The following is a 27,985-nucleotide window of genomic DNA, read 5'->3' as shown; positions in this document are numbered from 1 at the left end:
ACAGGGAGAGCCCGCGACATCCTTACTGGCAGCCAGCCCTCCAGCCACACTCGGCAGCATCACCCCAGCAACCAGCGACCAGACGGCTTCCCACTGTCAGGAGGACAGGGAATGACTGCGGCGCATCTGGCCCCACGGTGGCCCTGGGAGGTGGAGTGTCCCTGAGGGAGGGCTCAGCCGCCTCCCACAGCACAAGAGCCATGCCAGCTGGAGAGGAGGCGCCGGGGCAAGGGCTGCAGTGGGGCGTGGCCTCGCCCCCCCACCCACGCTGAGCGCTCCAGGGCACCGGCTCCCATCCACTGGGCGCACCTGCCTCGAGTCTCAGCTCCGCCGCTCGGTGGCCACCGGGAGAGGCGCCCCATCCCGTGCTCCACGTCTGGGCCCGCCGCTGCCGGACCATGGGATGTCGGCAAAGCTCAGAGGAGAAAGAGGCAGCACGGCGGTCCCGGCGAATTGACCGCCACCTGCGTTCGGAGAGCCAGCGGCAGCGCCGCGAGATCAAGCTGCTCCTTCTGGGCACCAGCAACTCGGGCAAGAGCACCATCGTGAAGCAGATGAAGATCATCCACAGCGGCGGCTTCAACCTGGAGGCCTGCAGGGAGTACAAGCCGCTCATCATCTACAACGCCATCGACGCGCTGACCCGCATCACCCGTGCCCTGGCCGCGCTCCAGATCGACTTCCACAACCCCGACCGCGCCTACGACGCCGTGCAGCTGTTCGCGCTGACGGGCCCCGCCGAGAGCAAGGGCGAGATCACACCTGAGCTGCTGGGCGTCATGCGGCGGCTGTGGGCCGACCCCGGGGCGCAGGCCTGCTTCGGCCGCTCCAGCGAGTACCACCTGGAGGACAACGCGGCCTACTACCTGAACGACCTGGAGCGCATCGCCGCGCCCGACTACGTGCCCACCGTGGAGGACATCCTGCGCTCCCGGGACATGACCACGGGCATCGTGGAGAACAAGTTCACCTTCAAGGAGCTCACCTTCAAGATGGTGGACGTGGGCGGGCAGAGGTCAGAGCGCAAAAAGTGGATCCACTGCTTCGAGGGCGTCACCGCCATCATCTTCTGTGTGGAGCTTAGTGGCTACGACCTGAAGCTCTACGAGGACAACCAGACGGTGAGTGCGTGGCCGGGCTCTTCTTCCGCTCGTTGCTGCCACGTGGGAGCCGGCGGGATCCTGGCTGTGTCCAGGGCGGGAGGGGGGTGGCTGCTGTCCAAGGGGGGCCAGGGCGGCTCCAGCGAGGACCTCAGGGTAGCGCCTGCTGTCAGGACGTCTGCCTGGAGGGCAGCTCTCGGTGGCCGCCCCAGCTGGGGGGCCCCCAACTCCACTCTAACCCCACCCTGGGTTCCACCGGGCAGGGATACCCTCTGTGCTATGCCACCCTCACTGGCTGCAGACAGCACTGCCCTCGTGGTGCTCACAGGCCCAGGAGGCCTCACCTAGGTGCTGCGAGCAGACCGCACACCCCGTGCCCGATGCTCTCAGGGTGCAGAGGGCCAGCTCTCTGCTGAGCAGGGCCTGCTTCTCGGCTCCCAGAGCATGTTGGCCACCTGGGGGTGGGGAGGAGGGGAAGCTGGCACCACGAGGGGCTTCGCCGCAGGTGAGGTTGAGTGTGGCCAGGTGCACAGGGAGTGACTCTGGAGGCAAGAGAGAGTCTGGCTGCCCTACAGGACACGGCACAGGCCGGGCATCCAGTTGTTGGTCCGTGTGGCAGTTCAGTAAATGCAGCAGCTCCCACCAGCTGCGCACCGTGCTCCGTCCCAGGAACCTCGGCGCCGCAACCCTGTCTGGGTCCTGAGAGTCTGTCAGCCACAGGGTTAAGAACCTTTTCTGAGGTTTAATCCCCAGGGGTCAGGTAGGGGTGGTAATTCCTTCAGGCCCTCTTCCCAGGCTGAGAACCACCTTGTGGGCTGGGAGCTCAGAGTCACGTGGCAGGGAGACCCCAGAGGTGGGTGCAGTGCAAGAGGTGCTGAGGGACAACCTGGACCCGGTGCCGAGCCAGTGGAGGCTTGCGGGGAGCTGCTGGCAGGTGGGAGCCAGGCCCCTGGCAAGAAGAGGGTGGGCAGTGCACTGCAGGCCCAACCGAGGCAGGAGGCCCAGGCACGGGTGCTGCAGTCTCCCAGGGCACCCAGGAGCGGTGGTGGTGGAGGCCACTCAGACGGATAGGGATGGGTGTGGCTGGGGCCGCCCCACAGCAGAGGGTCTGTGCCAGGCAGCCACCGAGCAAAGACCTGGCATCTGCCCTTAAGAGGTCTTTGATCCTGAGGGTGGGGGGGCATGGGGGCAAACAGGGAGTCTGCAAAGGAGCTGTAAGTGGTGTTGGGCTGGGTGCCAGGGGCTCGGGGAGGTGGCAAGCTGGCAGGGACCTAGGGGAAGGGGTAATGATGTTCTTGAGGGGGATCCTTCATGCTGGGAAATGAGGGGACCAGGGGACGGGGCGATGCAAGGAAGGGACACCCGGTCTTTTTAGGCAGGTGATGGCTTTATTCGTTGGGTTCAGCAGGGAGTCCTAATTTTGGGCTGCAGCCCCAGGAACTCTGCGGGCGGCTGCAGGTAGTGGCCACTGTGCTGGGCACCTGACTGGCTTTCCGAATAGAGAAGGGTATGCAACACTCTTCAGGTTTGCACGGAGGCCCAGCCTGGTGGAGAAGGGGGAGCAGCTGTAGGAGGCCACGGAGACAGGAGGCAGAGCCGTGTCCCAGTAGCATGGGCCTGGACAGTCTGCAGCTCCCTGTGGGCCAGCCCGTCTTGCTCCCAACACTGTCCCCCAGAGTCTTGTCCCTCTTCCGCCCGCCCGCACTTGAGGGCCACGTGTGGTCTGGGCAGCGGAGGAGCGAGGTCAGGCTGCTCGGTGAGGCATCACCGTGGGCAGAGGGCTTGGGGCTGACCAGGCCCTGAGGCGAAGCGGGGTGCCTGGGCAGGTCTGCAGCCACCTGGGCTCCAGCCGTCTCGCTCTCCGGGTGCCTGCCTGTTCTCGGCTGTGTCCTGAGGCTGGTGGCGGCCTGTGCTCGGAGGCCTCTGGGGGCCACATCTGTCATCTCCAGGACGGGCGTGGTGAATTCCCTCGGTGCTGGGCGGGCTCCCAGACCGTCTGCTGGCACGTCCTGCCCGCCGTGTCTGCGCCCACAGGTGTGCCAGGTCATGGGGGCAGGGAGCCTGGTCCCCGCGTGGGTCCCGTGTTTCATGGAGGCATGTGGCTGCCCTTCCTGCTCAGAGCCTGTGACGGGTTGGCGGCCCAAGTGGCCAAGTGTCCTCAAAGATGGGCCCCAGGCCAGGGCTTCTGCCTGAGGCCCTCCCAGCTCCGCCCACTGTCCCCGCGGCCCACAGCCCTTCTCCTCTCTGCTCTGGCCTCGCAGGCTCTGCTCACTCCCACGTGCTCCGAGCTCTCCAGCCTTTAGCACGTGGCCACCCTGTCCCCTGCCCCTCGTACCTTGCCCGCTTGCCCTGTCCTCCAGGTCTTATGTCAGGCGTCACCCCCGCCCAGTGCCCGCACACCCCTCCATCACCGTTGCTCATTACGGTGGCCCCGTTGTGTGCGAGCAAGTAGCCGCCTGGCTGGGTCACGTCGATGACTGGGTGGACAGGCGGCCCCCGCAGAGGTTTCTCTGTAAGGCCCGTACGTCCTCCTCCTGAAAGCAGCTAGGCTCTGGGGCCATCACAGTATTTCCTGAGGGGAGAGGCCAGCGGCCAGGCCCGCACCCCCTGCCTGCCCACCACCTGGACTCGGCAGGCCTGGGGAGGTGGTTGTTCACCAGAAAAGGAGATTCTTGATGAGAAACTCAAGCAAGGCTGGAAATTCACTGGATTCCAAGTGGTTCTGACCTTTCATGCTCTAACAGCAGTGTCCCGATGAAGAACAAACTCTGCTGAGCAGAGACAATACCAGCCATGAGTCCTACCGCCGCCGGCGCACGAGGTGGTCTGACTGCCACCTGGGGAGAGCCCAGCCCGCCTCTCCGTGCTTGGGGGAGGCGAGCACTGCGGAGGGGCTGGGACTGGGCTGCCACCCTGTCTTCTCCTTTCCAAGGGCCCTGGCAGAGGCCAGGCGGCCAGGAGAAACCAGAGGCTCCCGGGGCCTGGTGCCAGGCTCCGGACACGGCTCCTCAGAGCTCCTCCCCGCTCAGCGCCTGCGGCTTCCTCCCACCCCACCCCCGCCACTCCCTGCACCTGGTAGAGGAGTCCCTGCCCCACCCCCACTTGCCCGCTGGCCTCCTCGTCAGCGCGTTCCCAAGGGTGACGTCAAGACCCCTGGGCGCAGAGGGCATGGAGGGCTGCGGCACGTGCAGGGCAGCCCCCGGGCAGGGGGCAGATTCCAGGCGTCTGTGGACCATGGCAACCAGCAGATCCCAGGAGCTGTGCTCAGCCTTGGTGACAATTCCGGGCCCTCGTCCCAGGAGGATTTAATGGGTCCTTGGCCTGCCTAGGGCCCGGCCCCCCTTGCAGTCCTGCAGACACCAGGGGGCCTTCGTGTCCCCATGCGGGGCTGTCCAGGGAGCACAGGAGGCCAGAGCACAGCCCAGTCACGCGTCACCTGGTGGGTCCTGTGGGGCGGCAGCCATGCCCAGGGTCCCCATCACAGGTGGGAGGACAGGTCACAGTCCGAGCTCACGCAGCCATGGGCCCTCCCCGAGCCACACCTGCTGCCCGGGGCCAAGGCAGGCTGCCCTGCCCCACCCGCCCTTTGGGGAGCCACTTCCTTCTCCGCCTGGCTTGTGGCCTCTTCCCAGGGTAAAGAAAGATGAGGAACTCAGCCATGGCCCGCCTGGGCGCCCACCCCACATGGCAGCCCCTGCAGCACCCCCCCCCCTTAGTACCTGGCAGGCGGGACCCCAGCACCCTGCTGTCAACTGCCACCCAGCCTCAGCCCAGCGCACCTGCTGATGGACCCATGGCCTCTGCATGGTGGGGGGTCCTTCAGAAGGGGAGGACGAGGCAGCTGTGAGGTGTCAGTGTTCTCACGGGAGCACCCTCAGCGGCTCGCTCGCTGCCCTTTCCTGGTGAAGCTGTCAGCAGGCCTGCCGTGCGCCTGTTGTATACCTGCCGTGTGCCTGCTATATACCTGCTGTGCACCTGCTGGGTGGGCAGCCGCAGGCCTTAACGTGTGTGTGCAGTGTGCCCGAGGAGGGGGGCTGCTCCAGGCTGTCCTACAAATAGTGTGCTTTGTCATTCAGCCCAAAAAGGGAGCATGTTTCAGTGATACGATGAACGGCACTGTGTCACAAAATGGTGCTGCCTGGGTCTGCGGCAAAACTGACCGTCACCTGCTGGTGACAGAGGGGGTGGCATTTGTGCAAAGGATGTGGTTACAAGTGGGAGATGCGAGAGGTGGATGATACCCGGCTTAGATTAGGAAGGGCCCTGACGTACCCTTTAGTGCCCTTAACCAGCCAGCTTTGTAGATGGGGACACTGAGGCCCAGAGATCACTCATCCTGGGTCCCAGGGTGGGGGCAGTGAGCAGGATTCGGGGGACTTGAGTGGCCATCAGGGTTGGCACTGGCCCAGCAGCCCCCACCCCTTCAGTGGCGGGACCACAGGGAGCTCCAGCAGAGCAGGTCCCCACTCTGCCTCCTGCTCCCGACCCGGTGGAGGACATAGTTCCAGGAACCGTGCCGTGGGGACTTGGGACAGAGCCAGAGAAGCGTGCCATTGACCCGCCAGGGGCCACCAGCCTCCCCCACCAGGCACTGGTCTCCCCAGCAGCTCCTTCTGGTCTCGTGATGTGCCAGGGCCACATGCACCTTTGACCTCTGCAAACCACGCTGCCCCTGGGACAGCAGAGGCCTCCTGGACCAGAGCCAGGAGGCAAAGGCAGCTAGAGGGCCAGGCCCCCGGCAGGGCCACCACGGTGCCTCACACCGGGTGCAGCGAGCACAGGGCTCAGCTGGCCCCGAGCGCTCCCCCCGCTGGCGTCCCCCTCCAGGCTCAGCCCAGCCCTTTTTCTCTGTGGCCTGTTACCCCTCCCAAGTGTTGGAGACGTGTGGCGGCTCGAGGGGGCCAGGTGTGCACTCACAGCCGGATCGTTGGTGGCCCAGAGCCGCTGCCGGCGCTTGTGAACAGTACCCACCTCTGTGTGGGCTCCTCCGGCCCTGGCACTAGCCGGGTTCCTCGCTCCACTGCCTGGCCCTTATCTCAGCCCTAAGGGGGCTGAGGCCATGTGGTCCTCCCCTCTGTGGGCCCTGAGCCTCGCGTGGGCGAGGGGGAGGGTGGGTGGAGAGGCAGCAGCCGCAGCTGGCCCTCCCCTGCTCCCAGGGCAGCCGAGCACGAGGCCCCTCTCTATGGCAACTTCCTCCGTTCTCCCTGCCCTGTCACACTGGGCATTCCCAAGGGCTCCTGCTTCCTGCTCCCTTTGTGCTCAGCTCGTGCCCAGAATAGGTCCTCCATCAGAGGTCAGCCAGACGGAAGGACAGAAGGACAGGCAGGCCACCTGCCACTCAGTGTGGCCTCCCTCCAGCCCCGCTCCTCACCCTGGGATCTTTGTGTGCCCGCCCCTCCATGGTGGCCACCTCCTGCCACGTCACTAGAGCGCCCCCCCCCCACCCCAGGCACAGGCTGTCACTGGACACAGTGGAGCAGGTGGGACGTGCCCCCCCACCCCGTCCACGCTCCACCTCTCCCACACGGCAGCCTCTGCCACATGCCCTGGTGGAATCTGCGCGGGGGTGTCCACGTGTCCCTCGGATCTGAGGCTGCGATCCTTCCCCCGTAGGCGGGTTGGGGTCAGCCTCTTGCCAGGTCGCGGACCAGCCCTGGGAGGGAGGAGGCGGGCGCCATTGGCGCTCTGTGGGCAGCGCTGGCCCCCACCTGCACAGCACACCCATCCACTGGAGGGCGGTGGCTGGCCAGCACCAGCTCACAAGTGCCAATTTTTCCGTTTTTAAGAAGTTTGTGAGCTGTTTGACATAATGTTGGTAGCTTAAAACCAGCCAGGTGAGAGTAATGACACCATGGAAGTTGGCAGCCTCTACAGCCGGCCCCCACCCCAGCCAGATGTTAAACATTCACCAGCCTCCTGCAGCCGGTGACCCCCGAGCCCTGGCTGGAAGGGCCTGCCCGTCAGGCTCATTCATCGGTGAATTACAGTGTTCACTGTCTGCATCCTTTTAAAGAGCTGTCAGCCTCCTCTGTGACCCCTCAGCGCCTCCCTGCTCTGGCCCTGTGACCACACCTGTCTTTTCTGTTCACGTTCGTCCTGCTTGCGAATGGTCATTTGCCAGATGGCTTCATGCTCTCCCCGGGCAGGTTCACGAGAATCAAGCCTCTGCATAGGGGAGCAGCCTGGAGCCGGCTGGTTCTGCCATGTCTCTGTCAGCATGTTGGACTCACGTGCGAATCTGCTCCAGCTGGACCTCCCGGGTCCCCGCCTGAGGACTGGCCCCATGGGGCTTGTTCTGGAAGCAGTGAGGGACAGAGGCGACTGTGGCCCTTCCTCCCCTGAGGTCACATGGGGACCGCATTGAGCAACCCCTGGAGGCTAGAGTGGCTCCCCCAGTACCCACATCTGCTGGCCCCATGCTGGCTGTGGCTGGCCCCGAGGCACCCCAGTGCAGCAGCTCTCTGGGTCCAGAGAACCCCAGGGGGCCTCCTGCCCTAGAGACCGCCTTGCAGGGGAGAAGGGAGCAGGGCCTGGACAGATTGGGATGAAGGTGGGGATGGTAATCTGGGCTCGACCTTGCGCGTCCGGCCTGCGTCGTGGGGCCTGTGGGGGCGGCCCACAGAGGCAGGACCGAGGGGTTTGGGGGGGCCATGGAGAGCTGGGCCGGCTGGGCGAGGTCCCGGGTGCCAAGCCCCACTCCCAGCACCGCCTGGGGTAGACATTGCTGCCAGGGCTCATCAGGGCCTCTGCAGCTCCCATGTCTGCACACATCCTCTCTGCCAGGTGATCTGCTCTTCTCAATGTCCCTGCACCCCGCGGAACATATGTATCCCGCACTTACCAGGAGCTTCAGGGCAGAGGGACCTCCCCAGCCCGCATCCCACTCAGCGCCCAGGCCCGCGGGTTAGTTAATTTCCTGAGCGCATTAGCCCCACTCCTTACGCACACGTCAGAACCCAGAGGGGTTTTTAAGACGCAGATTATTATTGTTTTAAGGGATTTCTATAATCTGAGAACTGAAAAACAACTTCTCCACTTAGCAAGAACAGGCTCCAGGGAGCTGGCTGAGACCACTGGGGGACCCTCGGTAACCAGCACAGACAACTGGCCTGAACAACACTGAGAAAGGCTTCTGTGCTAACAGAACTCGGGGACTGCCCCCGCCCCCCCCGCAGGCCCCTCTGGCTCTGACAGTCTAGTGTTTTGGTAGATCTGAATACAGTCCGCTAGGGGAAGGGAGCATGGTCATCTGAGGGGGGCCCCCCGGATAGAGCAGAAGGTGGCCCTGTTCCCTGCACGTGGCTCCCCACTGGACACATGCCCTCAGATCCAGAGACCCAACTCAGGCTGGCCCGGGAACCTGGGCCACAGCTCACCCTGACCCTGTCTTCATCACTCCTAGTTGGTGTCTCCTCAGCTCATGTATTTGCTCTAATTTCATGAATAAAACCACAGTCACCCAGAGGCCCTGGGCCTCATGTCCTGAGGTTTCTGCTGAGGCCAGCCCCAGGCCATAGCCCCACACACCTTTTCGGGCCTTCGGTGACCCTGGGAAGGCTTACGGCATTCTGGCTGAGGAGGCCCAGAGCCTCCAAGCCACATGGCACAGCTCCATGTTCCCCAGAAGCCATAGCCTCTGGGCCTGTGTCTCAGGCTCCAGGAAACCAGCTCTGTAGCCAACTACCAGCCGCTGGGGAAAGAACAGTCTGGAACAGCTGACTGGGGCAACCTGTAGTTCTTGGGCGGCTTCCCACCCCGGCCCTTTGTTTACTGCCTGCCGGCTCCAGGGACGCCCCCTCGGCTCCTCTTTCAGCCTCATCTGCCCAAAGACAGGACCTCAGGAGGCGAGAGGGGGCCGACCACATGCAGCCCCAGTCCTGTGCGTCCTCAGCTGGACAAGCTGGTCCAGTCGTGGCTCCCTTGTCTGCAAAGCCAGACGACAGATCCATGGCTCAAGGACAGGATGCAGTTTTGACATCTGCCAGGTGCCTGTGCTTGGTGCCTGCAGGGCCTGGGACTCTGGGGCTGGCGCTCTGATGGAGGGGGATGCCTAGCAGTGGAGCTTAGACCCTGGTCAGCCCCGTGGCCTCCCGTGTGGCCTGGGCCACCCTGCCTGGTTTGGTGGCTGGGAAGGCTGTGGGGATCGCACAGGCCTGCAGGGAACACAGTGCCCTCCTGCCATTTCCTGTTCTTCTCACAAGAGACAACCACCCAGCCCCCCACTCCCCATTCCTGCTCAGGCTTCCCAGGGCCAGGCTGCAAGTGCCTCTCAGTACCGAGGGGTTTTGGGGGGCCATGGAGAGCTGGGCCACCTGGGCGAGGTCCCGGTGCCAAGTCCCACCCCCAGCACAGCCTGGGGCATCAGGATGTGGCATCACCAAGGCCAGAGACCACACTGAATCAGGACAGAGGAGGCGCTGGGCAGAACTGTCACCACGCTCTCCTTTGATGCCCAAACCTAGCAGGCTGGCCTTTTGTAGCACAGCTGACCAGGGGACCTGGCATTGGGCACCACCAGCCCTGACACAGCACATGTTCCTCCCGGGGCATCCCAGCCCCTGCTGCAGTGGTGTGGGGCCCAGGGAGGGCAGGAGGTCTCTTCTGGACAGCAAGGAGCCCCTGGGGGTGGGAAACCTACTGTCCCCAACGGTTGTGGAGGACATGGATGGAGACGCTGCGTGTGACTCCAGCCTGGATTCAGTGAGACCACAGCCATGAGCTGCTGACCAGCCGGCCTCTGGCACGCCCTTCCCCCGAACCTTGTTCCTGCTCCTGCCCAGTGCTCTGTCCCCAGGCACAGCTGCTGTGACCCCGTGGCCCGGTATCTCCTGCCATACTGCTAGTCTGGGGGGATGGGCTGGCCCAGCCCTGGGGGTGATACGGGTGGTCACAGCTGGAGGGGGGTGAGGTTTCGAGGACCCACTCAAGAGGCAGTGACACGAAGACAAGGGCTTGGGAACCAGAAGCAGGGCCCCACCCAGCTTCTTCATCCCCCTGCTTCACCTGCAAAGGGGGCTGAGAGGCTTGGACCGTGCTGGCCAGGGCGAGCACCGGGAGAACGCTGTCAGCCACCGAGTACCTAGCAGGGTGTGGGGTATGTCAGCCACACTGACAGCATCTGGGGCAGGATAAAGCGCCAGGTTCCCCCACAGGTAGGAGCAGTGTTCCCAGGCTCGAGGGCCCTGCCGTGGTCCCAGGGTCCTGCGGAATTCCCTAAACCGCGTGCCGATTGTATGGCTGCACCAGCACATGGTGGCATCCTTCCTGAGAGAGGCTCTGTCACTTCGATCAGTTTCTCAGTGGAGCTGAGACCCCGGAAGACTGCCCTTGCCCAGCCCCGACCCCCTGCTGATGGAGAAGCCAGGGTTATAACGGGCAGCAGTGGCCCAAATATTACTTCCTAAGGATGAGCATTTCTGAAATCCATCTTGTTTGGCCACAAGCAGAGGTTCCCCACTGAGATGTCTACCCACCCCCCCGCCCTGTCCCCAGCTTCTCGTGTCCCTGCAGGAACTGGCCACCTGCTGCCCATGGCTCTCCAGCCTTTCCTCCAGGAGGGGTGGCCCAGGGCTGTGCCCAGGGGTGCAGAAGCTCCATCTTGCTGAACAGTGTTAGGCAAGGGTGTTGGGGCCCAGGGGGTCCTCAGTCTGGTCCCAGGAGGGCTGTTTGCACTGCCGTTGCCTCCCGTGGTGGCAGTGATGGTCTGCAAGCCAGGCCAGGCCTGCACGCACTTGCATCATGCTGTTTGCTAATTTCCCCGTCAGTGACTGACAGCAGGGGGGCTTGGATCAAGCCAGCAAGATTTAACACAAAAACAAATAGAAAGCAGTTCTCATTTCAGCTGAAGCTGAAAAGGACTGGAAGGACTGGGGCTTTAGAAGAGGCATCCTCCCTGGGAGCGGGAGCGGTTGGAGGTGGGCGGATGAGGTGAGAGCAGGTGGGACCCAGAGCCCGGACCTCATCCTAGGCTGCCACCCTTCCTCCCTGGGCCTGGGCATGACATGGGGAGCTGGGAGCAGGACACAGAGCTCCAGCCCTTGCAGAGCAAGTGCTCCAAGTGTGGCCTTGGAATCTGGGAGTCAATTCTAACTCAGTCCCCCCCCCCCATCCAAAGTTACGAGATGCCCACTGCCCTCGTCACACCTGCCCGGGGCTCTACTGGACACCTGTGGGATCAGGAATGGTCCTTTCTGGCTCTGAGATCCTGTCGGTCATTGATTCTGAGGCTCAGTGAGAACAGAGAGCAGAAGAATGATGTGTGTTTGGGGTGCAGGGGCTGGCTGGCCACACAGACTCCCAGGGGACAGCTCGGTCAGGTGGGCAAAGTCCCCAGCCAGGGCATGAGCATGTTTTGGTGCTGGGGTGGGGCAGTGACCTGCCTGTGTGGCCCCAGGGTCATCATGTGGCCACCTGTGGTCCATCTGGGCTGTCTGGCTCCTGAGGACGCCGAGGACAGCATGGCTGTGTCAGTGGAAGGGGGGCGCTCGGTGGAGCACACACGTCCCGAGGCACCCCGGTCCCAGCCCCGTGCCGGGCACCGTGGGGAAACGGTGGGGCCCAGGGCGCGGTCCTTCCTCTCCGGGGGCAGATGTCCGGGTGGGAGGACGAGGGCAGGGGAAAGAGGCTGGGCCTCAGGTGCTGTCACGGACCCTGCACACAAACCTCTAAGCCCCCCAGGCGGGCTGCCACACTTGCTACTACTCTGGGTCACCCTAGCCCCCTCTGAGCCGTATACTTTGGGAGACTGGGGACCAACAAACAGGCTGCCTGGAGAAGGTGGGTGCTGAGCATGGGGCGGGGACAGGTGGCATCAGGCGAGGTGGCCCGAGGCTGAGCTTCCGCTGTTTCTGGCAGGTTCAGGATGGGTTTCAGGCCATTAGGGCCCGAGCACAGCTTCCCCGCAGCCTGTTATCTTGTTTAAACAGCCCTACTGTTTGAAGTGGCAGGCCTGGCCGGTGCTGTTACTACGAGCGTCACAGTTGTCACTCGATGGGGGGCAGCGGACAAACGGTGCCTCTGACCTCTGGACCCGTCGGAACACGCTCCCACCCCAGTGAAGCCCCATCTGTCACTGGCCCAAGGCCTGCAGGGCCGAGCCTCCTCCTGCCCCCACCTGGGCTGCAGCAAGCCGCCCCCTGGGAGGTGAGAGGCGGTGGCCCTTTGCTGAGCCCCCTTCTCGTGCCTGGGGAGGGGGGCCAAGGGCTGTGAGCACCAGGACTGTGGGGCGCGAGGTGCACCGCCCCAAGCGCTAATCCCTCTGTGCTGCTCGCTAATCCCCACACTCTGGCTGCGACTTCCGCGGCCCCTTGGGCTGCTCGTCTGCAGGTGGCGCGGAGGCCAGGGGTCAGAGCAGCAGGAACTGGGGCACCGACGGGGACACACAGTGGAGTCGGTCCTGGGGTCGCCGCACAAACCCTGGAGTTTGGGGGAGGAAGATGAACCCCGAGCCTTCATCCCCGGCAGGTCAGGGGGTTCCTGATGGTTTTAAAGCCAGAAGGGCACCTGCCTGTAAACGCTTTTTCCCCTCATTTTGCTCCACGATGGCGCTGAGGCGAGAAGGGACACAGGCCACTGCCGGCGAAGGGCCAGGATGGCACGGAGCCTGCTGCGGGGAGCGGGGGAGGCCCAGCGCTGCCAAGTGTCAGGGTCCTGGTTGGGAGGAGGGGAGGCTGGGGGCGCAGGCGGGCCCCTCGCCAGTGGCCAGGTCCGACCACCTGGACAGGCAGGACACGCGGCGCCCAGCGTCCTCTCACTGTAACCCCTGCACACGGCCGCCTTACCGACCATCTACATCCCGCACCCTCCAGCCCTGCCTGCCGTGGCCCCGCGGCCAGCAGACCACTCACCCTGCCGGGCGCTGGAGAGAGCAGCCCCCGCAGACCGGGTGGTGGTGCTCAAAGCCACAGCAAATCAACAGAAGGGTTCCAGCTGGCGACTGGCTACTTCAGGGAGGCTCAGGGATGCCCTTGAGAGCCCACCCCTCCGCCGGGACCCAGGGGAGGACAGCCTGGTGAAGGCCCCACGCGGGGATGAGTTGGGGCCAGGCAGAAGGTGCCAGGTCACCCCGCTGGGATGGGAGCTGCTGGAGGGCTATGCACAGGGCAGCGAAGTGACCCCAGGTTGCAGAGACGCGGAGCAGAGGCAGGGAGAGGTGGGAAGGAGATTCCAGGTGTGGCTGGAGGTGCCGTCAACTGGACAGTTGCAGGTAGAGCCCATGGCCCGACTCCGGGACCCTGGCCTCTGTCAGGGGGTTGTGTCCACTCGTGGGTACTGCCTCCCCTGGCAGAGGCAGCCAGACAGTGCCCTCCCTCCATGCCACCTGCCCCAGCTTGCTGGCTTGGCATTGGGTGGTCAGTGCACGTGTGTCCGCTCCTAGGGCCTCAGTTCTCTTAAGCCAGGATTGCCCCTTGCTTCTCTCTGTGTTTCCGAGAGTGACTGCTTGACGTCCAGGGAAAGGTGCCGGGAGAGGCCGGGCTTGGATCTTGGACGCCAGTGTCGGTGGTAGGGATGCTGGGCCTCCAGCTTCCTGTCACTGCCTGTCGACCACGTTTCTACCGTGACTCACTTCCCGACAGCCCAGAATAACTGCTATCTCCTGGTTGGCAGGACCTGAAACTCTTGGGTGAGGTCAAGTCCAAGGCCAACCGAGGCAGCCATGGGGGCTTGGGGTGGGGCTGCCTCAGGGCTCCTCGCTCAGGCCCCCACTCCTTTCAGCCTGACCCGCTCACATCACCCAGGGAGCCCTAAAGCTGAAGTGAGCCGGGGAGAAAGGGGGTCAGACAGAAGATGGGGGGTGGGGCTGGTTTGAGTGGGCGTCTGGTGCCAAGGGTCAGAGTAGGGGATCAGGGCCTGCACTGGGAGGCCTCTGAGGTCCCAGGGACACGAGAGGGTGGGGTAGGAACGTGCTGAGGGACTGGAAGGGGGACGGGGTGCCGAGAAGCGCCATGGCTGTGCCTGGTGGAGGGGAAGGCGGCGGCGGGAGGGGCACGGGGAGTGAGCTGCCTGTGCGGCAGGGCCGTGCCAGTCGATCTTGGCCTGGGTGTCCCCAGGGCCCACAGGGTGCAGGGGCAGTGTGGCTCCGTGGGCTCGAGGGCCCAGACTTGAGGAATGGGTGCACTGACCCTGGGCAGCCAAGTGGGAACGCTGCCCACCCCAGAGAGAGAAGGGGGAGGGCGGCAGCACCCCAGCTCGCCCTGTTGCCCCCGCACAGGCTGCGGCACCACCCACTCTGGGCCGCCCGTGCAGATGAGCCCCGGGGACAGTCAGGGGCTCATTGATCCCTTAGCCTCATTAATCCAATTCTCCATTCTGGCGCGGCCAGCACTTAGGCTTGGGGGAGGAAGAAGTGAGGAGCGCTAACCAGGTTGGTCTGAACTTGACCCCGGTCATCCAGCTCTGTCCCCAGGCACCTCCCCGTTGCCTGAGGCCAGGAGCCGGATAGGGATGGCAAGGACCAAGGGGTGGCTGTGACCATCGGAAGCTCTCCTTGGGGCAGAGGGGCCTGGGCAGGCCAGGCTGGCCCTCACAGCCCCCATTTCCACATCCATAAGCGGGGATGTGGGGAGAAGCCCTCACAGCCACTGCTCTGAGAGGAGCAGAGAGCTGGACCTCTGCACATCACAGCAGCCTCCACGCAGAGGAGGAGCAAGGCCCAGAGCCTCCAGGGGCAGCTGTCGAGGGCGAGGCACCATCCTTCCGTAACAATCCCACCCCCGCCCCTCCCACCGGGAGTGCCACCCACCCAGGGCACTGCAGGCAGGAGCCGGTACCAGAAGGACCTCCCCTCTTCCCTGCCCACTGCCCTGCCCGCCAGGGAGAGTGAGATACCCTCAACACCCGGAGGCCCCCCCCTACTCCCAAGAAGTAGACAGTGATGGACAGTGTGGTCTGGCCAGCCAGCCAGGGCTGGGCCTGTGTGCCCCTGTGGAGAGGGACACCTGGCCCAGCTCAAAGATGGAGCGTCTTCTGCCTTCGGTCTGGGTTGCTGTGCTGCTGTGCGAGGCCCGAGGGTGGAGGCTTCCTCCCCGGTTGCCGTGGAAACTGCAGGCTGAGTGTCTGAGTATAAGCTCAACCAAGGGAGGGGAGCAGCTGCCCTGGGCAGCTGCTGTCACAGACTCTCAGTGTTAGGAAGGGCCCGAGGGGCTGCCCCACTCCTGCGCTGGCCAGCGCAGAGGGCAGCTCTGAGGCCTTCTCGCCTGCATCTCCCTGTGGGCGCTGGACCACCACCACATCTGCTCTCTTGTCTGCACAGGGCTATAGTGACTCCATCCAGGCCTGGGTGAGCCAAGCACACAGGCCCTGCCCTCCTGCAAACACTTCCAATGAGGGACGCGATACTGGGGGTGGGTGTGTGTGTGTGTGGAGAAACACAGATTCTGGTGACAGTGGGGAGCCAGGGCTGCCTGGGGAGGCCCGAGCGTCCCATTCCCATCCCTGCGGGCGTGAGTGGAGGTCTGAGTCATCTCCTGCACCGGCTCTGCACTGGGCTTCTGCCAGGACAGCGCGGCCATGCTGCCTCGCTGCCTGAGGCCTCCAGCTCAGTCTGGGGCTGTTGCTCCGCTTCTTGCCACCCCACCCAGATCCCAGGGAGCCCTCCTGCCTGCAGCCCGCAGCCTAAGGGCAGACGCAAGCCAGGGCCTTGCTCCCCTGAGCCACCTCCACGACCCGAGACAAGCTGGAGCCCCAAAAGGGAAATAAGCTCCGGAAGGATAAGGACCCTCGGTGGACGAGTAGGGGAGCTCAGGGCTTCAAGCCACTGGGCAGCCTGAGGGCTGGGCCCAGCCTCTTCCCCACGGAGCCCAAGGCACCTCCCAGCAGGGCCCCCTGAGCACCCCCAGGCCGCACTAGACTTCTCTGCAGCTTTGCATGAAGATAAAGACACCCCTCTCTCACCCCCAACGACCAGCCCCCCACATCTTTGGTGACAAAGAGTAAGCTATTCCCCTGAGCCACCAGTGCCACCCTCGGAGGGGTTTTACTCTGGAGGTGCGATGCTCTCTTCACGCCTTTCCACAGCTGCAGATGCCTCTAGCACAGGCCCCGCCGCCCCACCCCTGTGCACCTGCCCGGACCTCGGGACCTGGGTGTGACGGTAGGGCCCACTCGCCCTCTCCCCCTGGAGAAGGCTGGGGATGTCCAAGCCCGGCTCCCCCGGCAGGGCTCAGGGTGGGCCAGGGAGGTCTCGGGGGCTCCTCCCACCCACCAGGCCCAGAGCACAGGGCTCCGGGCCTCACCTGCCTCCCGGGTGACTTCCCTTTGGGACGTGCCGCCCGCTGGGTCAGCCGCGCCTCCGCACCCCTCGAGCCACACCACCACAGAGGGATCAGAGGCTTGGCTGTTGGTGCCAGCTCGATATCCAGCCCTGGCTGGACCCTCCCCCTTGGCCCATGCAGCCAGGGTGCTGCCAGGAGGCCTCACTGCCCGGTCCCGCCCTCGGCGCCCTTGGAGCCTGGCACCATTGCCCGGGTGGGGCCTGGTGGCTGAGCCTCAGGGCTGGCACCATCGTGGTGAATGGAGCTCATTCATGTCCTCAGCCCAGCCTCCCAGCTCTGCTTCCAGCGTTTAAAGCTAAATTCACAGTTCCCAAGAACAAACACTCCAGGCGCTCCTACAACAGGCAGACCTGGGCTTCCCAGACTGAAACGGAACTGAGAACTCGTGTCAGGGACGAGAAACCTGAGTCCCAGGGCGGGACAGAGCCTCCCTGGGCTCTGAGCCCCAAGCAGCCGAGCCAGCGCCAAGGCCCAGCCCCGCTGCATCCTCTTCCCCCTGCCGGCTGCCCGCTGCGGCCCCAGGCCTTGGCCATGGCTGGCTTCCTGTTGCCTCATCCTAGCCTCACAGGACCCCCTGCTCCAGGCCACCTCCCCTTTTATCTCTGAGTCATGCCGTGATGGCCGCTCTGGTCACTGGTGCCCGGCATGGAGACTCAACTTTCCAGAAGTGTCACGTTTTAGCCCCCAGCCTCGTGAGCAGGATCCCTAACAGACCATGCTGTACAGGTGGGGAAACTGAGGCTCAGAACAAACAGGAGCTGGCGGCTGGCGGAGCAGGGGTTCTGGCCCTCGTTGGCCACTCCACAAGCTCACCTCTCCTCCGTCCTCCTCACACCTAGAAGGGCGCCTGGAGCGCCTCTGCCCACGGAGGCTGAGGAGGGGCGGGGCTGCGGGCCTAGCGGTGAAGGTTGTTGGCGTGCCGGCGGGCTGGGGTTTCCGGGTCTCCCGGGCCCTGGGGTTTGGGCCGGTTCTGGGAAGGGCTGAAACCTTGACATCACCAGCACTTTATGAGGTCTGGGACTGGAGCCTCTGCTGTGCCCAGGGCGAGCCGAGCAGTCAGCGTTTGGGTGGCTCCCTTGCCTGTTGGGGAACCCGTGCTCCCCTTTTGTAGAGTGCAGGGCTGGACTTGGGCGTCCACATTTGGGGCCAGTGCCCGCCAGCCAGCCCGCGAGGAAGCCAAAGGCAGCCCTCTTGGCCTATTAAATCAAGGAAATGCTCGCCTGGCAATCGGTGCTGTCCTGTGCCCCTGCAACAGTGAGCGAGGGGCTGAGTGGGTGTCACAGGTTCTGGGCAGCCGTTGGGTCTCCAGGCTGAGCAGTTATGGAGCCCCCAGAGCAGAGGAACCAGGCAGAGCTGGGAGCCAGCAGCCTGGAGGGAGGTGCTGGTGGCCCTGGGGGCTCAGGATGGCAGCTGAGCCGGGTCTGCAGAGTCCAGACCCCTCCCTCTCCATCCCACCTCCCACAGAGGCTCTGTGCCGGTGGGGAGGGAGGCAGGTCTTGGACAAGAGGAGATGAGGCCACCCCAGTGCCAGGGCGCCGGCAGTGAGTGGCATGCAGACTGTCTGCTGGGAAGGCAGCCACAGGCCGAGGCCCAGCAAACCTGGTTCCTCTCAAACCAACACTGTGTTGCTCCTGCAGCAGTCCTGCTGCTGGGTGCCGTGATCGTCCCCATTTTACAGATGAGGACACTGAGGCCGGGAGAGGAGAAAGGACTTGTCCAAGGTTCAGCGAGCCCTGGTGGTGAGAGCGAACCCCAGGCCGCAAATCTGTACCCATAACAGGGACACCTGCCCTTTCTTGACTCAGGGGAGCCTTCATGGGGGACCAGGGCCGAGGCTCCCCTTCGCGCCCCAGCCCCGGCCTCCTCAAGATGTTCCAGGAGCCGGTCTGGTCCAGGCCACCACGGGTGCTGTCACGTGGCGGTTGTGCTCAGGGTAAAGGCCTCCACCACTGAGCTCGGCACTTAGCAAAGATTCCAGTCTCCGACCAGCAAGCTGGAAGCCCCTCAGAGGGGGGTCACCAGCTGCAGCCCCCTGGGGAAAGTCCAGTCTGTTCGGTGAGGTTGAGTGTATTCGGACGTGTCCAAGCAGGAGCTTTCTCTGCAAATGGCTGAGAAATGACTTGTGCGCCACCCTGGGGACTGTCCAGCTGCCTCCCAGGGTCTGACGTGTGCTGTTACAAATCACTGGTTCCCGCCCCTTCCCGAGCGTGGGATCGCCACCGCCGCCCAGGGTCTGACGGGAGTCATCTGCTGTGTGTCATCTCCGTACACGGTGTTTCTCACTGTGAGCAGCTCCTGGAGAGAGCTGGGTGGGCACCAGAGCCCTGGGTGGCATCGCAGGCAAGCAGTCGTGGGGGATTTTCTCCTGGGAGGAGCAGCTGCAGAGCTGAGGGCGTGGAGGGCCTCCTGCTGGGGGAGCGCTGGGGTTGGTGCAGACACGGGGTCCTCACCCAGCCCTGGGAGTTGCCTGTCCAGGGCCCCATCCCCTGTGTGAGGTGGGTGGCCTCCCCGGCTTGCAGCGAGAGGATGTCTGCGTCAGGCTGGTGGAAGTCATGGCAAGACAAGGCATGATGGGCAGAGTCCGGTGACTCCAAAGCTGCCCCAGCTTCATTCACCTCAGGGCCCAGTGGACCACACGAGGACGGGGCCCAACCCTGTGACCCACAGCACCAAGTGGGTAGAGTCAGAACCGGGTGCCAGGGAGGCGTCGGGGAGAACGGGGCCACAGCTGGCCCCCAGGCTGAGCACACCCTCAGGACCAGGGAGGCCCTGAACGCAGACCGAGGGACTGGGATTCCATCCTGGTGCCAGAGCACCCCAGACGTGTGCGGCAGGAGGGGGCGCCGGGGTGCGGGGCTGGGAAGAGGAGTCGTGGGTGAGGCCACGGAGGGCGAGCCAAACGGGGAGGGGGCCCTGGGGGAGGCCCTGCCCGGTGCGCCTTCCTCCCGTACGCATACTCTTGTGCGTGCTTCTCACGGTTTCCAGAGTTACGGCTCAAAACAGCACGTTCCTTTCTCAGTGATCTGTGATTCAGGTGTCAGCATGCTGCTCGGCCTGCGCGCCCATGCTCGGGCTCCTGCTCTGGCTCCAGGAGCCTGCACAGCAGTGGTGGTAGCACCAAGGGGCTCCAGCTCCCCCTGCCCGCCTAGTGCCTTCTGGGATGGCTCCTCTCCTGGCTGAGGGACCTCTGTGTGGTGGGTCCCGGGGCACAGTGCCCCCTTCGCCGTGCTCACCCAGCGGCTTTGGGGGAGAGCAGGTGGAGCTCCCAGGCTCCTGTGTTTGTCCAGCCCGGCCAGTCAGTGCCTCCCACGGGCTCCCTGAGCGCTGCCCGCCTAAAGGATGGCCCGTGTGGGTCCCCACGGTTTGTCCCAAGGGAGAGGGAGGGAACAGGGAAACCTGAGCCCCACCTGCCTGGAGAGCAAGAGGAGCCCCAGGTGTGGGCAAGGGCCGGACACGAGGGGCGTCTGTCTGTCCTGCTCAGGCCGCACAGCAGTGCCCGTCCTGCCGGCCTCCTCTGCCCTCTGTTGCCTGGCGAGGCTCGGAGGGACGTCTGTGGGGTAGAGGGGCCGGCCCCTGGGGTCTGAAGTCAGCCTGGGGTGCGCTGAGCAGGAAGGGCAGACGCAGCCTGTCGGGGCCCGGGGGCCTGCTCCACGCAGGACGTGGCAGCTGAGCTCTTCCCACGCACACGTGCCCTGGAGGACCGACCCCTCTCGGCACACGTGCACTGTTTCAGCAGGAGCAGCTGGCCTGGATGCGGGAGGCACCTGGCTCTCCCCCCCAGTGACCTAGCAGGGTACGTGGAGGCAGGCCCAGGCCCCGTGCGGATGCTCATCCCAGCACCCGTGCCTGGCCCCACTCCACGCTTGCCCACCCATCCTTGAACGCCACTCCACACCCAGGGCTTGGCCTGGCCTGGCCACTGGCCTCTCGTCTCTGGGGCCCCGTCACCGGCACGAGACCTGGGACCTGCTGGCGGCCCTCAGAGCCTGCTCAGCAAGTGTCTGCTCAGTGGATTAACGAATACATGCTAATGGCCACATCCGTTATTTACCTGATGTGAATCTGGGGTCAGAAGCACAGCGTCTGATTATGACGTCATTCCCATGAGCTATGACAGCCCTGCTGGTCCCTACCACGCAGCTTCCGGGAATCCGTTAGCACTAATTACTACCCAGTAGAATGTAACATTCCTGGACCACCACGTAACTGCGTGTGGAACATCGTCCGCTCCCCCAGGCACACCTGGGGGTCCTGCATCCTGTTTCTCTCTGCAGAAGGCTTACCCCACCCCACACACACCCAAGACCTGACACTACTCGCTTTCGGAGCGTCTGTTGTTCCTGAGCTTGTTCTAAAGAAGGCACAGGGTGGGTTTTGGAAACGGGCCCTCCCCGGTGGAGTGCAGGACCTTGAGGCAATGTCTGCGTTGTGGTGGGGGGCGGTGGCTCCTTCTCAGCACTGATGCTGTCAGACCATGTCTCTCAGAGAAGGCAGGTTCTGTGGGAATGCAGGGTTTTGTGGGGCCTCCCCCGGCCACTGGCACCCTAGGGCCAGCAGCACTGCCCGTCCACCTTGGAGGAGCAGCAAGCCTAGAGCTCCTGGCCGTGGGACTTAGAGCCCATTTCCTGCCTCTCCAGGCCTCAGTTTCTTTATCTGCAGAATGGGGATAGGAAGGTGTGAGGGTGGAGCAGGCCGGTGCCTGTGTGCACCCATCAGCACCAGCTGCAGCTTCCCTGTTGTTACCACATCGTCAGAAAAGTCCTTAAATCCGATACCTCCGGTCTACACTGGCCCCACACTTGGGACGCTCATCTCATTCATTTTACTTTCAAACACGGGGCAGCTTTCACCAGCAGCAGGAGTCCCTTTAGAAGTAGGACGGTCAGTTGTGCGTGGGAGTCAGACGAGGGCCCTGGGTTCCCTGAAAACCCAGAGGCTCCGCAGCAGGGTCACGGTCCTCAAGGGGAGGTAGAGAGGGCCGGGGCCACGCTCTGTGGTCACGGTGCCTCCTGGCCGCCATCCTCGCGTCCTCTGTGCTGGTGGGGGCGGGGCGGCCACGGGATCCTCCGTGTGGCCTTGAGTGAGCACCGCCGGCAGGGGCCAGGCCTGCCCAGCTCTGCCCTGCACCCTTGCTTTCGTGAACACAGGCCTCCCCCTCGCGGACTCCAGTGAGGACTGATGCCCTGCCTGGCAGGATGGAGGCACGGGGCCAGCCAAACCCCAGCAGGCGGAGCTGACTGCCAGGGAGGCTGCCCACGTGCTGCCTGTGGGGGATGCAGCGACAGTGCCCCCATGGGAGGCGGGGCTTGCCCGTGCAGGCGCGGGGGCCCCAGCCGGCAGCCCCGAAGCCACGTGCTGTCAGCGACCACGGGGGCCAGAGGGGGCCAGCGGAGTTGGAGAGCACAGGGCCAGCTGGGGCCCGGCGGGGAGGGTGCTCTTGGGCCTACCAGGGCCAGGCTGTGCTGACCGCCCCCCCCCCCCCCCCCCCAGAGCCGGATGGCGGAGAGCCTGCGCCTCTTTGACTCCATCTGCAACAACAACTGGTTCGTCAGCACCTCCCTCATCCTCTTCCTCAACAAGAAGGACCTGCTGGCGCAGAAGATCCGGCGCATCCCACTCACCGTGTGCTTCCCCGAGTACAGCGGCCAGAACACCTACGAGGAGGCCGCCGTCTACATCCAGCGGCAGTTCGAGGACCTGAACCGCAACAAGGAGACCAAGGAGATCTACTCCCACTTCACCTGTGCCACCGACACCAGTAACATCCAGTTCGTGTTTGACGCCGTGACCGACGTCATCATCCAGAACAACCTCAAGTACATCGGCCTCTGCTGAGGAGCCAGCGTCGGCTGTGGCGAGACTGGGGCATCACACCCCCACCCACGCTGGTGACCAGCACGGGGGCAGAAAACGGGGGCCCGGAGCGTGTCCCCCGCCCCGCCTCCTCGGCCCCCACGTTTCCGCAAACATGAATATGTACGGATAGATCGCTAGGTAAGTAGACACACTTGCGCACACACACGCACACACACACACGCGCACGCTCTGTAGACAGCAGGCTCCCCGCGTAGCTGAGGGCCTGTGAAGACTTGAGGAGCTGTCACCAAGTCCACCCCGAGCCCCTCCTGCCACATAACCCTGCCTTCCCGACGTGGCCCCACTCTGCATGGGGGTCCGAGGGACCACAGGGAGGGGCGGCCGGCTCCCTGGGAGGAGACCCAGAGCAGGGGCCACGCCGCCCCACGTGTGCGCTGGGACCAGGCACCAGGCCTGCGACAGCACTGACCAGCCCTCCGGCCACTCACAGCTCTTTTTAAACCGCTTCAGAATATGCAGCGAAACTCCATATGGTGACGCGCGTGGCGCGACTTGTCTCGGACCCGGCGAGCTGGGCGCCAGCTTTTCTTCTACGAGTCGGACGTTTTATAAACCGAAACCTGGTTTTTCTCCTCTGACATCCTTTTTCTTTTCTTTTTTTTTTTTTTTTTTTTTTGGCCAAATCTCGTGGTGTTTCGCAGAAATACAGAAAATTTCCAATGCAGTTGAGTATTCTTTTTTAAATGCAGATTTTCAAAACCTATTTTTTTTTCCGGGTGGTCCTTTTTGTGTCTGGCTTTGCTGAGTGTAAAATTGTTACCTGGACAAGTCTGTCCCTCTGCGCCCGGCAGCAGCCTCGGCGCCGAGTTGTACATAAGCCCGTGCAGCGTCCTCTTGTTACTGGTGCGGTTTCCACTTCGTTTTTCTTTCAGAAAATAAATGTGATGTATTTAAAGAAGGTCCTTCACCCAGGAGCGAACGAACAATAGCTAAATGTCTTGGTATTTAAAGAGTAAATTACCTGTGGCTTTTCTGCAAGTGGAGGAAAGGGAGGCCAGAGGGCAGCCTCGACTCCTGTGAAGGCTCGGCCGCCTCGCAGCCTGAGGGAGGCCCTTCCTGCCCAGGGCCCGGGGCACTGCCACCGCCACCGCCACGTGGATTACCTTGGCTGAGGGCCGTGTGCAAACACGAAGGCGCCGCCAGAGCCCTTGCCAAACCTCCTCTCGGCCTTTGGTACCCTGAGCCCGAGGTTGGTGTGAGGAGTCACAGCCAAGGACTTTAAGGGATGTCGAGAGGGAAAGAGGAGCTGGTGATCGCACGAAAGTCCGAGATTGTCTACTTTACGAAAATAAAATATCCTGAATGAGCCGAGCCTCGTCCCGAGTGCTGTGTGCGTGGACGGCATGCAGGAGGGTGGCGGGGACACCGTCCGTGCTGAGGTTCCTTTTTCTCTCCCCACTCCCTCCACATGTTTAGGAAAAACCATTTTGAAATGAATGTCAAGAACAAACAACCCGAAGAGTAGAAAGACGCTGCAAAAGAGGGAGATCTGCCAGGCCTGTGTGTCCCAAGGGGCTGAGGTTTGGGGGTAATGATGGCACCAGCCCAGGCTGCACCATCACCTGGACTCCCCCCCACCCTAAAGACACCTCCACTAGGGTCAGAATCATCCCCACAGAGCGGAAGAGATGCCCAGTGGGCCTGGAGGGTGCTGACAGCCCCCCGGCATGAACGGCGAGCCTGCAGGGTGTTTGGAGGAGGGGCCCCACCGGCCCACCGTTGGCTGACTCGCCAGTGTGGTTAGGGGGCCAAGGGATGGAAAACACAAGGAAGTTTGTTCACACTGCACCGGGCTCCTTGCAGACTATCTTATTCCACACTCATCCCTGCGGCGGGGTGTCAGTGGTGACCCATTTTACAGATGAGGCAAGATGCCCAAGGTCAAGGTCAGGGAGCAGTGGAGCCATCCTCCCCGGGAGGAGCAGAGGGGGCCGGTGCCTCCCAACACCTGGGTCCAAGACCTGGGTCCTCGCCCAGCTCTGCACCTGGACGGCCAGGGCAGGAGCCCACGGGGGCACAGAGCTACCCCATGTCGCCTCCTCAAACCCAGGACCGGACATGAAGCCCCAAGGGAGGGATACAGACAGACACACACGTGTGCAGGTACACAGCACTCAGACACGCGGACCTGGCTCTTGTTCCCCCCACCCCTGAGCCCACGTGGGGGTCCCCTTCACGCCTTCCCACATCACCAAACAGCGAAAACCCAAGGGGGCTTTTTTATAAGAAATAACGTGTGACTTAAGATCTTTGAGACTTATTTTGCACTTTAATGCCAGCTGTGAAAAGAGCAGTAATCTCAGCGTGAGCATCTTTAACTAAAAATACACAGTGAGAGGGAAATGGAAGGATTCTGCCTCCTGCCCAGATGTGTTCAAGGAGGGGGGAGGCTTCCCTGGGACAGTGGTCCCCTCCCCGCATCCCCCACAGTCTTTATCTGCTCCGGTTCTTCCTCTCACCAGCTGATCCCTCTGCTGACAGGACCGTCCCCATCCTCACGGCCCAAGATCCATCATCCCCTCAGGGCCCAGCACCCAGGCCATGGAAGAGCGCCCAGGCCAGGGTGAGGTGGGAAGGGGTGTTTGCACCGTCTGACCCGCCTCCTTCCCCTGCTGCCGCCTGAGCAGTGCCTGGCACGGGGGAGGCACGTGCTAAGCTGCATCCAGAGAGGTCCACAGACGCGGTGTTAGCTGCAAGCCCAGGCCCAGCAGAGGGGATGGGGAGAGGGGGCCAGAGTTGGTGGAGGACGGCCCTGAGGGGAGAGGATCCCCTTGCCAGAGGGGCAGGGTCACCACTGGGGCGGGGGGGGCCTCGTGCTTTGCTAAGTCTGGGTGGGGAGGGGGGTCTACTGTCCGCCAAAGGCTGTCAGGCTGAGGATGTCCACCCCTCACCCTGTGCTCCCACGGATGCAGTGCCCCCATCTCTCTCCAGCCCCCAGTGGTGATGGCAGGATGCCAGGAATGCCCCCGCCGCCTCCCCGCCCAGCCCTGGCTCTCTCCTCTGGGCAGGGAGGGCGCCTGCCTCTGCCCACAGCCCAGCTGCACATGAATGGGTCGGGACAGCGGGACAGTGGAGCTGCCCTAAAGGTGGGCCGGCGGCTCTCAGCGCCCAGCACTATGTGTGCCAGGCAGGGCCTGAGACCACCATCAGAGGGCCCGAGGGGTTGGGGACACTTCGAGGGGGCCCCCAAATCCAGTTACAGAGGAATCCTGGGTGTCAGCCTGGAGCCCTCTCCTACAGGATGCTGTGTCCACACAGGGAGGAGACGGGTTCCTCCAGCATCCCTGGCGGCCAGTCACTCAGGGCCTGGAAGACGGGGCGCCTGGCATTTGCCCCACGATCCCGGTTTCTCCTCTCCTGACAAGCAGGTCCAGGCCTGAGAGCCAGAGCAGCCCTGCTGGGCGGCGGCCGGTCCTGCGGCGCCCCCTGCTGGCCACTTTTGGAAACCACGCAGCCAGCTGGACCTGGCCGGGCGCCAGGGCCCAGAAAAGGCCTCGTCCCCACAGATACCCCAACACATGGGCGTGAAGTGCAGCAGGAAAACAACCGACAAATAGTCCTTTAAAATCCTGCATAGAAACTGCTAAACCACCAGTATTTGTTGAGTGCCAGACACGTGCCCAGCACTCCGCCAGGTGCAGAGGGTCCTTCTGGTCGTGGCCGTGGACAGAGAACCCAGACCCATGACCACCAGCACGAGAGCCGCTGCGCCCTGCATGCAGACCGTCCCGGAAGAGCCGCTGGCCCCCTGTGACCTGTTGCTCCCGATGGGCTTCGCTAGCGCCCGAGGCCCCACGCTGGTAAGAGCGCAGCCCCAGAAGTAGATGCCCTCACCCACCCAGACCCCCACCCACAGGCCCAGCGAGGACACCCCCAGGACACGGCTACACGGGCCAACCGAGGAGCTGCTGCGCTCAGGGGACCCTCAGATGGTCCTCCTGGGGCGCCTACCCCACTGCATGTCCCCCCCCCCCCTCTAGCTACCCACCCCACTCCACCCACTGCTACCTACCCCTCCCCAGAGTGTCCCAGGCCTCCCTCTGGGCACGGACTCCTGTGATAAATCCTACGATAAAGTGCAAACTACACCCCCCTGCTCCCCATGGTGAGCCTAGTGCTTGCGGATTCCAGCCTGTCCTCCAGAACCCAGAATACCTAGAGCTTTTGTAATTAAGACAGCGTTGGGCTGGCCCAGGTACCTTCTCGGACTGAGTGTGAAAAGCAAAATTCTTTCACTTTCAGAAGAAAATATGGCAGGATACTTCCATGAGCTATTAGCACCAAATTCTCTTAACACCAAAAAAAAGAAAAAAGTCACAAAGGAAAAAGATTGATGAAACTCACTACTATTCAAATGAAAAACTGCTGGACCAATGAATAAACAAACAGAGAAAAGCCACGCAGATAGCCTGGGAAGTGATATTTGCAATATGTGTGACCAGCAAAGTGTTAGAATCTCGGATAAACGAAGCACTCCCTCAAATCAATGAGAAATGGAAAAAACAACTCAGCAGAATGGGCTCAGGCTCCTGGGAGGCCCCGGCAGGAGAGGAGATGGAGGCGGTGCTAGGCAGAGAGAAGACGCCCCTTCCCAGCCTTGGGGGATGGCAGAGCCATAGGACAGCGACAGCTACACGGCTTAGCACTCGGCCAGGCTGCTGGGAGGGAGCACGACGGGCTCTCCAGCTGGGAAGCAATTGTGCTCTCTGGCCCCATGACGCCCTTCTCTGGGGAAGCCCTGGGGAAAACCAGCTCATGCAGGTCCGCCGGACTGGAGTAAGTTCACTGAATGTAAGTACACACGTTCAAACAAGGGATGGGCAGGCTGGGGTTATAATCAGGAAATGGAGCCCGTGACACACATGGGTACATTCCCAATGATAGCGTTAGGTTTTTCAAGTACCGAAGGGATACGTACAGCAAAATCCATTTAGAGAGTTTTAAAACATGGAAGGCAAGATCTATATATAATTACACCTATGCCCCCTTCAGTGGAAGCGCAGAATCCTAACCACCGGACCGCCAGGGAATAATACAAAGACATATGTTGGGGATGAAGTCGCCCACTATTGGTGGCTCCAGGGAGGGCAGGAGAAAGGGTGCTGGGTGGGGGAGGTTCACAGGGGGCTGTATTTTGTTTTGTTTTGTTTTGTTTGCAGTACGCGGGCCTCTCACTGTTGCGGCCTCTCCCGTTGCGGAGCACAGGCTCCAGACGCGCAGGCTCAGCGGCCATGGCTCACGGGCCCTGCCGCTCCGCGGCGCGTGGGATCTTCTCGGACCGGGGCACGAACCCGTGTCCCCTGTATCGGCAGGCGGACTCTCAACCACTGCGCCACCAGGGAAGCCCAGGGGGCTATATTTTTTTAAGCAAAAATCTCAAGCAACTGTGAAATATGGTTGAACGTTAAGATTTAGCAAATCTGGTGATGGTTCCTGATGTTCGTTATCATCATCTCTCTCGTCCCTGGACGCTTACACGGGTCCCAATGAGCTTAAAAGCCTTGAGTGAGAACGGCAAGGCCCCTCTCTCCACACCCCGGGAAGGAATGTCCCTGAGTGGTGAGCAGAGGCATCCATGGAGCTGAGCCCCAGAACTGGTCCTTTATGGAGACGCCCCGATATTCCCAGGGGCCCTCAACCGTGGTCGCCCAGGAGAACCAGCCAAGGTGCGTTCAAGGAAGATGTGGGCAGGGCCCACCAGGTGACGTGGGATAGGGCCAGGGATGGGTGGTCTTT

General features: G+C 63.0%; 2 protein-coding genes across 2 annotated transcripts in view; one reads left to right on the top strand and one right to left on the bottom strand.

Annotated features, from left to right (window-relative positions):
- The window catches only part of RSPH14 (radial spoke head 14 homolog), a 60,953-nt gene that overhangs the window by 27,485 nt on the left and 5,483 nt on the right, over window positions 1–27,985 (bottom strand). The gene's annotated exons all lie outside the window — the stretch shown is intronic.
- Window positions 10–22,820, top strand: GNAZ (G protein subunit alpha z). Its single transcript, XM_029216637.1, has 2 exons — window positions 10–1,121; window positions 21,863–22,820. Exons 1-2 carry the CDS (start codon window positions 399–401, stop codon window positions 22,205–22,207), a joined length of 1,068 nt encoding a protein of 355 aa, XP_029072470.1. The 5' UTR covers window positions 10–398; the 3' UTR covers window positions 22,208–22,820.

Source organism: Monodon monoceros, unplaced genomic scaffold, assembly GCF_005190385.1.
Source record: "Monodon monoceros isolate NGI ecotype Baffin Bay Population unplaced genomic scaffold, NGI_Narwhal_1 Super_Scaffold_1, whole genome shotgun sequence".
Classification (NCBI taxonomy): domain Eukaryota; kingdom Metazoa; phylum Chordata; class Mammalia; order Artiodactyla; family Monodontidae; genus Monodon; species Monodon monoceros.
This window is presented reverse-complemented; position numbering and strand designations above follow the sequence as displayed.

Excerpts from the sequence above, each read along its gene's own strand:
- GNAZ (XM_029216637.1), top strand. The coding sequence starts at position 399 with ATGGGATGTCGGCAAAGCTCAGAGGAGAAAGAGGCAGCACGGCGGTCC. Across the intron at positions 1,122-21,862 it reads TCTACGAGGACAACCAGACG|AGCCGGATGGCGGAGAGCCT; the intron begins GTGAGTGCGTGG and ends CCCCCCCCCCAG.